Below are 13291 nucleotides of genomic sequence, written 5' to 3'. Positions count from 1 at the left end.
ATCCTCGTCCACGAAAATTCGGCAGGAATCTATCTTGTGCTTGGAAAGGTGAGTTACGAAATTTTCAATTCAAAATCTTTTGTTCTTGCTAACATCCACTGTCAAGTCTAATGTATTTCATGTCATTTGTCAATGGAGCTAGGGCTTTTAATGTTTATATGGTTTAGCGATAGCACTCTCACTACATACATACGTGTATGTTGTCGGCGATTAGTCTAGCAATGATCTTAATTGTGGTTGTCAGCCCAAAACCCTCTAAATTTATATTAAATGCATCTTACCAGATATAAAATGACTACTACATAATCTGTGGTAATCGTTTGGAGCCCAGTTTTCTCGTCGAATTGCAGCAGCCCATCTCGCTCTCTCCTCTCCGGGTCTCTCGGAATCCGGTAGAACTTCAAGTCTCTCCGTCTATCTTTGTTATTGCAACCGACCGCCACACACGCCTTCACTATTTTGATTATTAATGTTAACGAGCAGGAAAACACGCCGTAAATAGGAGGAATGTACGTAGCCGTAACAGGTAAACACGATGTGTTGAAGGACAATTGGGCGGCACCAGTCAGGAGGGCGGAGTTGTGACGTCACGTGGGTAGGGTCTATATAACACATGTTTTTTTCTCACTTTTTCCCCAAAGTATGATTTTGAAAAATGTGTGTGTGTGTGTATATGGTTTTAAGCACTTCAAATGTAATAATTTTGATTAGTTTTAAACATAACTGTCCAACTGAACATTTTACAAATTTTATTAAAACGAAAACATTAAGAGGGGTTTTAATATAAAATTTCTATAACTTGTACAAACATTTATCTTTTAAGAACTACAAGTCTTTCGATCCATGGATCGCTTTAACAGAATGTTAATAATGTTAATGCCATCTTGTTGATTTATTGTTATAATAAACAAATACAGTCCTTATGTACCCTATTTTGAATGTATATATCCATCTTGTGTCTTATCTTTCCATTCCAACAATAATTTACCGAAAATAATGGCATATTTTATAGATGGTTTGAATTGCGATTAATTACGATTAATTAATTTTTAAGCTGTAACTAACTCGATTAAAAATTTTAATCGTTTGACATCCCTAATTAAAACCCCTCTTAATGTTTTCGTTTGAATAAAATTTGTAAAATTTTTAATAAAAAAATAAACTAGTAGCTTGCCATTGTTGATGTCAATAATTACACAATGCTCATGGTGCTGAAACCCATAAAATCAGTCGCACCCAACCGCCAGCAGAGGGCAACAAAACACAAGTAACAAGTGGACATGACACTGTGCTGTCATTTTAATCTGTTTGAGCGGGGCATGTGCGTTAAATGTAGAGCTGAAACGAATACTCGAGCAACTCGAGTAACTCGAGTTTAAAAACTGATCCGAGTAATTTTATTCACCTCGAGTAATCGTTTATTTTGACAGCTCTAAGCATCACGTTTCGCTCGGACTACTTTTAATGCGGGACAACGCGCTGACGTCACGTGCGTAGAGGAAGAAGCAATAAAAAAAAAAAAAAAAAAAAAAAACATTTCCGCAGCCGAGAGCCGCTCCAAACTACGCTGACGTTGCTAAAAACTAGCCCGCATGATGTTAAATTGGTAGCAGGTAACATCTGATGAGTCTCGTAGAGATCACATGTATGTTGAACTAGATGCGAAATGACAGACTCGGCCGCGTCTGGGCAGCGTTAATAAACAGCCGCCATCTTAAAGCAGTAGAGCGCTAAGCGCTAATAAAGAGCGCTAAGCGCTAATAAATAGATTAAAATTACTGTCTTAGTCACTACCTCACGTAACGTTAGCCCTGCGGAGGGCTAGGTTTCTATTAATTATGACCACTTTCGATGCGTGGCTAACGTGTCTTACATACAGGCTTTAACATAACATAGCTTTGTGGAGTGATGAGTGTGTAAAATAAAAACTCAATAATGCTAACTATCAATTTTAGCTTAGTAGTCATTGCTGGATAAAACACCAAGTAGCACTGGTCCCTAATGTGCTCCAATACGGCCTGTATCATATATTTATTTTGAACACTGCAAAAACTCAAAATCCTATCAGGACTTACAGTTTAGAGTAGCGTAAAACTTAACTAGAACTTAAAAATGGCTTGACACAAATAGAAATTCAATTGAAACACGTGGGAAAAAATCCTAACTTTTAAGTGATGTGTGTTATCAAGCGTAATGGCATTTTTAGGTATATATATATATATATATTTTTTTTTTTATTTATTTATTTTTTTTTTAAATAAGATCTAAAGGTTTTTTGAGTGAAAGCAGTGATTTTTTTTTTTTTAATTCTAGTTACATCTGAGATGCAATTGTTAGCTGTTTTCAACAATATACATCCAAAATAAAGACATTGATTGACTGAAAATGGTTCAAGATTAGATGAAATGTCTTGTTTTCTCATGTATATCTTTTATAATTGCTCTTCACCTAAAAATATTTGTTTTATCCGATTACTCGATTAATCGATATATTTTTCAGTCGATTACTCGATTACTAAAATATTCGATACCTGCAGCCCTAAAAATGCGTCAAGTATTTTGACGTGATTAATTTAAAAAATTAATTACCGCCCGTTAACGCGATAATTTTGACAGCTCTATACAAAACACGATGTTTACTCACTTCCTCGTAAGTCCAATGGTCCCATAGTTGTAAGGTTAGCCAATATCTACAAGAAGTGACCATAAAAATGCCTTGAATTCAACAGAAAGTGACCCGATATCTACAGGATGTGTCTCTGGAGTGCCTCAAAATCAACATGAATTCACCCAATATGTGTAAATATTCAATTTGTGTGTCATGTTTTTTCTTCGAAACACATCTGCAGATGCAATGGCAAAAAGACGTGTGTGGTAAACACAGATTTTTTTCGCAATCCCGATCCCTGTGTTGGCACCTTTAAATATTTGCAGACCACCTTCACCTGCTTGCCCGCAAGTACGTAGCAAGTTGTTGTTGAATTGCCTGCGATGTATCGTTTTTATAACTCATGTTTTGAATGTTTTCCAATAGCTACCGTGGTAGCATGCGAGGAGACTTTGGCGCATTTGTCTTGTGGTAAGAATTACCTGACCTTTGCTTTACGATGAATTCCCTTGACACAACTTTTCAACTTAACATCTAATTACGATGCCAGGTTCTGGGAAAGTTATCTTCGTCTATGGTGCCGACTACGGACGTCGCGACCGGACCACGTGTACCTTCAGAAGGCCTGCGAGACAGATACGAAATGTCGAATGCCTACGTCCGACTAAAATTGTCCAAAACAGGTATTGTGGCACACAGAAAAACTAGTATTTTCATCATTCTGCTGAGGATTTATCACTAGAAGACGTCCAATCCATTTGAACTGGATTGGACGTCTACGGCTGTCAGCAGCCAATGCCGTGCAATGAGTTCATTATGGGGCATCTCACGTCATTTCCTGTTGATTTTGGGTTACTGAAGAGACTCAATGTCCCCAAATAAATAGGAAATGACTCAAAAACCAACAAGAAGTAACTGAATAGAAAGTGACATGTAAATGCCCACAAAAGACTGGCTGTGAATGCTCTACTTTCAGTGCCATTGACAGCACTAGACGTCCAATCCAGTCTAAATCAATTGGATGTTTAGCACTGTCAATGGCAGCCAGTGAGCTAACGTAGACACGATTTTGAAGGAAGATTTTGGTAGCACCCGATTGGTTCCTTTTTTAAAAACAGTGACACCTTTTAACAAAATATCTCAATACTAGGGCTGTCAAAATTATCGCGTTAACGGGCGTTAATTAATTTTTTAAATTAATCACGTTAAAATATTTGACGCAATTAACGCAGATGTCCCGCTCAGACAGATTTAAATGACTGTTCAGTGAAAAGCTCACTTGTTGTTATGGAGTTTTGCCGCCCTCTGCTGGCGCTTGGGTGAATGACCATCTCGCATATTGCCTCAAACAGATTATACAATGAGGCCGTTTATGGACATTAAGAGTGAAGAGAATGCCACCGGCCGATTGGGGGCAGCGCCATTCCATACTCATGTTATTTCTTCAAAACGTGGGAGAATTAGTAGTTGTGAGACGTTTATGCTGTATTCACAATGCAACGCAAATTGCTATTTGTGCTCCACACATATTTCGGTAAGTTTTCTTTCTTTTAGTGGCAATTATGTGTCTCTTGTTGTATTTTGGGTAAGATATGTACAGATATATTTAATACAGTAAAGGCGAGTGGACACAGGCGTTCTTTGGACCGCGCCGTTTATTGGCAACTCCTTCACAACAAACATACAGTGGGGAGAACAAGTATCGTTTAGTGAAAGCACAACAAAAATAATATTCCTATCTCTCCCAAAAAAAAAAAAAAAATTCACAAAAAGAAAAGCACTTCAGTCTATAGTAATGAGGCCCTATTCTTAAAGAACAATGCAAAATGAACTGGCATTCCATATCAAAATCGCTATGCAAAATACACATAAAACTTTGGTCACTCTATTTTTATTATTGTTATTTTTATTCTTCTTATAATTATATTAACTCTAATTTTGATTGAAAATTTTACAAATTTTATTAAAACGAAAACATGAAGAGGGGTTTTAATATAAAATTACTATAACTTGTAACTATAACATTTATCGTTTAAGAGCTACAAGTCTTTCTATCCGTGGATCACTTTAACAGAAAAAATGTTAATGCCATTTGTGGATTTATTGTTACAATAAACAAATACAGTACTTATGTACAGTATGTTGTTTGGGTCTTATCTTTCCATTCCAACAATAATTTACAGAACAATATGGCATATTTTAGAGATGGTTTGAATTGCGATTAATTGCGATTAATTACGATTAATTAATTTTTAAGCTGTGATTAACTCGATTAAAAATTTTAATCGTTTGACAGCCCTACTCAATACGGAACCTTTTCGATGTATTGTTACTAAAGATACACCGATACCGATACTAGTATCGGCAGGGGGCGCCGATCCGGCCCGAAATGGTGGTATCGGTATCGGCGAGTACCAACAAAGACGGCGCCGATACCATTTACCGGTCCATTATTATAACATTTGACCACAGCCTTTTTCTCCTCCTGGCGCTCATTACACTCTGTCTCTGTGTTGTGTGATGACACGTGAACACCAAGCAGCTATCGCTATTGGTCTGCTCCAGACCAATGAGAGCGGGCCAATAGCCACTCCTGACCAATCAAAAGGGGGCTTTTTCATATGGACGAAAAACAAACCAGGAAATATGGCGGCGCCGCGGCGGTCGGGAAATATTTCCAAATAGAAATCCCGTCGATTAAAATCAATGGCTGCATGCAAGATTTGCGGCCTGAAAGTTTGGAGATGTGGAGTTAAATCGGCCAGTTTCAATACCTCGAACTTGATAAAACATTTGAAGACGAAACGTGAACGAACACAACGAGTTTGAGCCTGCAAGAGCAGGACTGCGATCCAGAGGAAGAAGGCCGCTGGACCGGAGCAACAATCTCTGGTCAGTTCACTTCGTCTACTTTACTTTTATTGTCTTTTACTGAAAGAAATGCCGCAGTAATTTGGGAAGTGTTTCCAAAGTAGGGTTGCCACCTTTCAGGAACAGAAATAAGGGACTCCCACCTCCCGAAAAAAAGGAGAGACGGGATGCTGTGGTCAATTATTATTACTTATAATTGTTAGCGTCCGCAAATGCGGAAACAAGGTTGAACCTCCAAGCAGACAACAAGCGGGGGATACATAAAAGGGTTTAATGATTGCAAACAAAAAATAACACGCGATCGCGGGATAGTAGAAATAACAAAAGGAGTCCGTGACAGCAGGTCGACGGACAAACTAAGACGATAGGCAGCGGTTACAAACGAGAGCAGCACACCAACAGAAAAACCCTATGCAGGGGCATAACAAGCAAATGTAGCGAGATTATTGTGCCAGATGTCAAATAGCGATCAGCAAGGCAAATATCTCGGCAGCCTTCTCTGAGATCACCCGTGCTTAAATGCTGCATTGATGAGCCTGTATTGGATTCAAGTGCCACACCCCCACGCCCAGCAACAAAACACAATCTAACCAGCAGCAGAATGTGACAATAATTTCATGAAAGTTGCACTGTTTGGACTTTGAGAGGTTTAAAAAAGTTTATTCAGTTCATTCAGAGTTTATTATTATGAATTTATTTTTACTTTCTTACTGTTGGGCTAGTATTATACATGTTTTATTAATTTCACAAATTTAGCACTATTTTGGCCATTGAGAGCCAAAGGTTTATTCAACTATTGTCTACTAGGGTTTAGTGTACTTTTTCCTATTTTGCAAAGGTAAGCAACAGCCTGACAAAGCCTTGATAGCAATGATTTCACATCCAATTATGTAGCTCTTTGGAAAAAAAAAAATAAAGAAAAAAAATATACATATATATATATATATATATAAACGGGGTGGTATCGGTATGGTATCGGTATCGGCCGATACTGCACAGCCAGGTATCGGTATCGGGGCCAAAAAATGGTATCGGTGCAACACTAATTGTTACCACACGTCGAGATTTATGGGAGGCAGGTGGGGCAGTGCTCCCCCAGTGGCCGAAAAATGTCATTGCTTGTAAATGACTTTTCGTATATATGAATTTAAAATCAGTGTTATTAATAACGGCGTTAGAGTATAACGGCCTCACTAACGGCGTTATTTTTGTCAGTACTTTTCCCACCTTTACAACGCCATTACCGTTACTGAGGATGTGAAGGCGTGCATTACTACAGTTTGGTTGAATGACGAGTGAGATGTCTGAGAGACACGGAAAGAGCAGAGCGGGAGGTGGGAAGAGGGTTGTGATGCCGTTGCAAGCGCGATGCTAGGTGGCTCGGAGCATAGGCATTAGAGCTGATATGAATACTCGAGCAACTCGAGTTTAAAATCTCACCCAAGTAATTTTATTCACCTCGAGTAATCGTTTATTTTGACGGCTCTTAGCGTCACGTTTTGCTCGGACTACTTTTAATGCGGGACAATGCGCTGATGTCACATGCGTAGAGGAAGAAGCAAAAAAAGACCCCAAAAACTTACATCAGCCGCTACAAACGACGCCAACGTTGCTAAATACTAGCCCGCACGATGCTACGTTGATAGCAGGTAGCGTCTGATGAGTCTCATAGAGATCACTTGTATGTTGAACTAGATGCGAAATGACAGACTCGGCCGCGTCTGGGCAGCGTTAGTAAACAGCCGCCATCTTAAAGCAGTAGAGCGCTAAGCGCTAATAAAGAGCATTAAACGCTAATAAATAAGATTAACGTTATTCACTAGCTCATGTAACGTTAGCCCTGCGGAGGGCGAGGTTTCTACGAAATATAACCACTGTCGATGCATGGCTAACGTGTCTTACATACAGGCTTTAACATAACATAGCGTTGAGGAGTGATGAGGGTGTAAAATAAAAACTCAATAATGCTAACTATCAATTTTAGCTCAGTAGTCATTGCTGGATAAAACACCAAGTAGCACTGGTCCCTAATGTGCTCCAATACAGCCTGTATCATACATTTATTTTGAACACTGCAAAAACTCAAAATCCTATCAGTACTGTTGAAATTCGCCCCCCCCCCCCCGGCCCAGACGCACCCGGGGACAGCACCGGCCAAAACAAGTGCCGCTCAGCCGACGCTGCCTCCGTGCGCGCCGACCGGGAAGGCAGAACTCCGCGCGTCCTCTTATTTTAACCCTTTGTACTGACTCCATGTTTCAAAAGCTTGAAGAACACTCACCGAAAACAGGTTGACAATTTATTCGTCGACAATGGTAAAAACAAGGCAAAAACAGACGACGGAGGGACAATTCTGGATCCAAAACAAGGCTACATGTTTCCGAGCAGCAAAAATCTGTGTTATCTCAGTGTCCAGTCTTTTTAAAGTCTTTGCTAAAGCGGGCCGTGTCAAAGGTGTGTCCGAAGGTGTGTCTGGGCGTTACTTTTGGGTCTTCCCCTCTGTGGCCGGTTTTGGGCGGCTTAGGTTCGTGCGCGGATTGGGACGCCCGCTATCAACTTTGCTGTCCGGGCTGGTTGTACTTGTTTTAGGACAAAGCACTTTGTCCTTGGAGTTTGCTGGGAGAGCTGATTGCAAGAGTTGGTGCGTCAATCTTGTGATAAGACGGCATTGTGTATCTCTTCTATTTCTTCTCATTAAACTATGGTGTGCTATTTATTTTATATTAGTAGTGTAGTCCTACCGTAAATATGAAAATGATACTATTTCCTGATAAATTATATTACGTGTGTTAGAGTAATGCAAACAGTTAGACGGTGCCTGTACCATATGTATGTGTTAGACTATATATGTGTTAGACTAATGCAAACAATTATATTGTGTGTGCGATGACGGTACCTTTTTCCTTCAGTACTTACAGTTTAGACCAGTGGTCTCAAACCGGTCCTCAAAGGGCCGCAGGGGGTACTGGATTTCATTCCAACCAAACGAGACAAATACCTTTTCACCAATCTGGTTTCTTACAAGTGTAATCAGATGATTGCAATCAGGTGCTGCTTATGTTAGTAGAAACCTCATTGGTTGAACTGTTTGTGCTGGATCTGTCGGAACAAAAACCAGGACCCACTGCGGCCCTTTGTGGAGTCGGTTTGAGACCGCTGGTTTAGACTAACTTAAAACTTAACTAGAACTTAAAAATGGCTTGACACAAATACAAATTCAATTGAAACGTGGGAAAAAAACCTAACTTTTAAGTGATGTGTGTTATCAAGTGTAACGGCATTTTTAGGCATATATACAGTGGGGAGAACAAGTATTTGATACACTGCCAATGGGTTTTCCCATTGGCAGTGTATCTATCTATCTATCTCTATCTATATATATATATATATATATATGTATATATATATATATTTTTTTTTTAAAGATTTAAAGGTTTTTTGAGTGAAAGCAGTGAATTAGTCTTTTTTACATCTGAGATGCAATTGTTGGCTGTTTTCAACAATATACATCGAAAATAAAGACATTGATTGACTGAAAATGGTTCAAGATTAGATGAAATGTCTTGTTTTCTCATGTATATTTATAATTGCTCTTCACCTAAAAATATATTTGTTTTATCCGATTACTCGATTAATCGATAGAATTGTCAGTCGATTACTCGATTACTAAAATATTCGATAGCTGCAGCCCTAGTTAGCATTGCATTCGCGTTCTCGCGAGCAGTAGCATTTCGCGTGGAAAGCCTCAACTTAAACTCTCGGGCAACTTTTTTTTTTTTTACATACATTTAATGGCGTTCACGTGGGTATAATTAGTTGAAAAGAATGGGCTGTTTTCCTGTTGACTTTGCATTATCATAAGAATGTGCGCGTTGTCCTTGTAGATGCTACACCAATAAACAGTCACTTGCCCTAAACTTTTCTTGAATGATGTATCCATAAACCTTGTGTGATTTAAAAAAATAAAAACAAAAAACAGCTAGAGTCAGGGTTCAGTACATTCCTCCGCACGGGGGTCACGGTTAGCTGCGGGTTCAGTACAACAGCATTTGAAAGTTAAAGTTTGTATACCATGATATACTAGGTGAAATTTAAAAACCTGTAAAAAGTGTGACCTGTTTTTTGGGGAATGAAAAAGACAGTTCAGTTCAATTCAATCAGTTAATAAAAACATGTGAAAGACTTTATAGAATGGATCATGTAATAACTTGTAGAACATGAAAAGTAACATCAGTTACTTTGCCAAGTACCGTAACTAATTACTCTTACATTGAGGTAACGGAGTTACTAACTCAATTACTTTTTGGGAAAAGTATTTTATAACTGTAACTAATTACTTTCTTAAAGTGAGATTAACAACACGGTTTAAAATAAAGACCTAGCCGGTAAAATGTTATCTATAAAAGTTGTAAAGCAACAAAACATTATTACATAATGGGTCAAAATTATATTTCAAACAGATCATGTGACTACCAGCTTAGAGACGCTATCCCTATTAACCGAGCATCTTGTAATTGAATTTTATTGCTGACACTTTGTTTTGGGGTCATCAACATGTTTGGCCCCCCCTAATCGCGAGTATATATGCTAGTAGTTACAATTTTTTTCTAACGTATGTGATCATACCATTTTTGGAATCATTCAGTCCCCGTATGTATTTTACAATGCAGTAGTTAGTCATATTGATTTATATTAGACATAAATGTTTAACCTTTAAAGCTATATAGTCCCCGGGTTTCGAACGACTTCCGTTCCTACGCTGGCGAACTAACCCAAATTTCCACGTAAGTCGGAAATAATCTTTCAAGTACCCAAAAATAACTCTTCAAAAAGTACAAAAGTATTGCATTTTGTTTAATGATGGAGGATAAACTGCCCTCTGGTGGCAGCATTGGGTCTGGCTGGACTGTTGCCTTATGACTGAGGAGCAGAATCGCGTCTGACATTGAGAAAGGACATCTGCGCTCTGGTTTGGTCCATGTAAGGCTGTAAGTTGTTTCAGCTAATAAATGTTTGTGTAAGCACTCATACAGTGGGGCAAATAAGTATTTAGTCAACCACCAATTGTGCAAGTTCTCCTACTTGAAAAGATTAGAGAGGCCTGTAATTGTCAACATGGGTAAACCTCAACCATGAGAGACAATGTGGGAAAAAAAAACAGAAAATCACATTGTTTGATTTTTAAAGAATTTATTTCCAAATTAGAGTAGAAAATAAGCACTTGGTCACCTACAAACAAGCAAGATTTCTGGCTGTCAAAGAGGTCTAACTTCTAACGAGGTTCCACTCGTTACCTGTATTAATTAATGGCACCTGTTTTAACTCATTATCGGTATAAAAGACACCTGTCCACAACTTCAGTCAGTCACACTCTAAACTCCACTATGGCCAAGACCAAAGAGCTGTCGAAGGACACCAGAGACAAAATTGTAGACCTGCACTCGGCTGGGAAGACTGAATATGCAATAGGTAAAACGCTTGGTGTAAAGAAATCAACTGTGGGAGCAATGGAAGACATACAAGACCACTGATAATCTCCCTCGATCGGTGGCTCCATGCAAGATCTCACCCCGTGGCGTCAAAATAATAACAAGAACGGTGAGCAAAAATCCCAGAACCACACGGGGGGACCTAGTGAATGACCTACAGAGCTGGGACCACAGTAACACAATGCAGGGACTCAAATCCTGCACTGCTGAAGAAAGTACACGTCCAGGCCCGTCTGCAGTTTGCTAGAGAGCATTTGGATGATCCAGAAGAGGACTGGGAGAATGTGTTATGGTCAGATGAAACCAAAATAGAACTTTTTGGTAGAAACACAGGTTCTCATGTTTGGAGGAGAAAGAATACTGAATTGCATCCGAAGAACACCATACCCCCTGTGAAGCATGGGGGTGGAAACATCATGCTTTGGGACTGTTTTTCTGCAAAGGGACCAGGAGAACTGATCTGTGTAAAGGAAAGAATGAATGGGGCTATGTATCGAGAGATTTTGAGGGAAAATCTCCTTCCATCAGCAAGACCATTGAAGATGAGGCGTGGCTGGGTCTTTCAGCATGACAATGATCCCAAACACACAGCCAGGGCAACAAAGGAGTGGCTTCGTAAGAAGCATTTCAAGGTCCTAGGGTGATCTCAACCCCATAGAAAATCTGTGGAGGGAGTTGAAAGTCCGTGTTGCCCAACGACAGCCCCAAAACATCACTGTTCTGCATGGAGGAATGGGCCAAAATACCAGCAACAGTGTGTGAAAAGCTTGTGAAGAGTTACAAAAATCGTTTGGCCTCCGTTATTGCCAACAAAGGGTACATAACAAAGTATTGAGGTGAACTTTTGGTATTGACCAAATACTTATTTTCCACCATGATTTGCAAATAAATTCTTTAAAAATCAAACAACGTGATTTTCTGTTTTTTTTCCACATTCTGTCTCTCATGGGTGAGGTTTACCCATGTTGACAATTACAGGCCTCTAATATTTTCAAGTGGGAGAACTTGCACAATTAGTGGTTGACTAAATACTTATTTGCCCCACTGTAATTAAGTTTACAGCTCCAGTTTGTGGAGTTACGTGTGAGCGATTTGCTTTGAGAATTGTAAATACGTTAGTATTCGTAGCATTTAAGCAAGGCAACTTTTGATAAGCAAATTAGGCTAATCTACTAAATTTACATATTGCTCCGATTAGACGAATGTTTGAACATAATTTTTTGTCAAGTGTTTTATAGTTAAAATGCGTGTAATTTTGAACATAAGAACACTGGACAACTTAACGTTTATTGAGGACAGAAGACGTCATATTCATAAAGTTAAGTAAAAAAGTAAGATACTGTGAGGTACAATAAGGTACCGTTTATGCGACTTAAAAAAAACACGATTGGAGACAAAATGGCGGGTGAGACTCTGGCGTCCTAAGTCGAAATCGAGTAATTCGAGTACGTCATAACCCTAACGGAACTAACTGTACTGTATTTCATTGTTGGCTATGACGCTAGTGTACAATGTTTGAGAAACACCGGTTTGAACGATTCATGAATTGTCATTATCGATGAGTTGTTTGATCATGGCTGCCCTAATCTTAATATTTTTTTCTTTATAGGTGTAATGGGCAAAACAGCTGTACCATTCGTGCAAGCAACAATGTGTTTGGAGACCCCTGTGGAGGCACCTACAAGTACTTGGAGGTTGCTTACACGTGTCGATGTAAGATGTTTTTTGCCTATTTAACATTTCAAGCTCATTTTTAATGTTAGGGAAGAATACAGTGTTATTAGAGGAGTACCTCGGGATCAGAGGTTGCGCTAGACTTTTTCGTTGTCTGTCATTTTGACTGACAGGGTCATAAAAATCCGGTCATAATCTATTTTTACCCGTCACTTAAATGTTTAAAATGATAATAATGACATATTCAATAATATTTAGTTTTCATTCATCTTTAATTAATATTCTGTCCAAACAAGCTGAACAGAGAATCCACACCGCGCCATCACACATCAAGCAGCTGTGCGTTATTAGCGCCTAGCTTGCCTTGAACACGGCTTTTTAGGAAGGGTCGGACTTGACAACAGTCATAAAAAAAAAAAATTTTTTTAAATACAATAAAACAAATTAAAAAAGGGGTTTGAGGATAAGCCTGAGAATGATCGGTTTTCTCTCTGCTCCATATAAGCAATATTTCACCATTACTTACACGGCTGAGAGTCGGGGCAAACTGCTCGTATGTGTGTGTGACATGCACGAACAGTGCGTGCATGCTATCGATCCATATACTTTGAATATAAGCCTATACAGGGATTATTTATGCCTGTTATTTG

At 39.0% G+C, this 13291-nt stretch overlaps 1 protein-coding gene across 4 annotated transcripts in view; it reads left to right on the top strand.

Moving 5' to 3' along the window:
* The window catches only part of LOC130931315 (L-rhamnose-binding lectin SML-like), a 41245-nt gene that overhangs the window by 20618 nt on the left and 7336 nt on the right, over window positions 1–13291 (top strand). For 3 of the 4 annotated variants that reach the window (XM_057860022.1, XM_057860012.1, XM_057859996.1), the window contains 4 exons: window positions 2849–2958; window positions 3034–3078; window positions 3158–3290; window positions 12577–12959. In XM_057860022.1, the coding sequence (XP_057716005.1) occupies window positions 2849–2958; window positions 3034–3078; window positions 3158–3290; window positions 12577–12724 (436 nt within the window). In that variant the 3' untranslated portion in view covers window positions 12725–12959. Of the gene's footprint in view, window positions 1–2848; window positions 2959–3033; window positions 3079–3157; window positions 3291–12576; window positions 12960–13291 lie in introns of those variants that run through there. The other variant, XR_009067193.1, reaches the window with a different exon arrangement.

Source organism: Corythoichthys intestinalis, chromosome 2 (assembly GCF_030265065.1).
Source record: "Corythoichthys intestinalis isolate RoL2023-P3 chromosome 2, ASM3026506v1, whole genome shotgun sequence".
Lineage (NCBI taxonomy): Eukaryota > Metazoa > Chordata > Actinopteri > Syngnathiformes > Syngnathidae > Corythoichthys > Corythoichthys intestinalis.
This window is presented reverse-complemented; position numbering and strand designations above follow the sequence as displayed.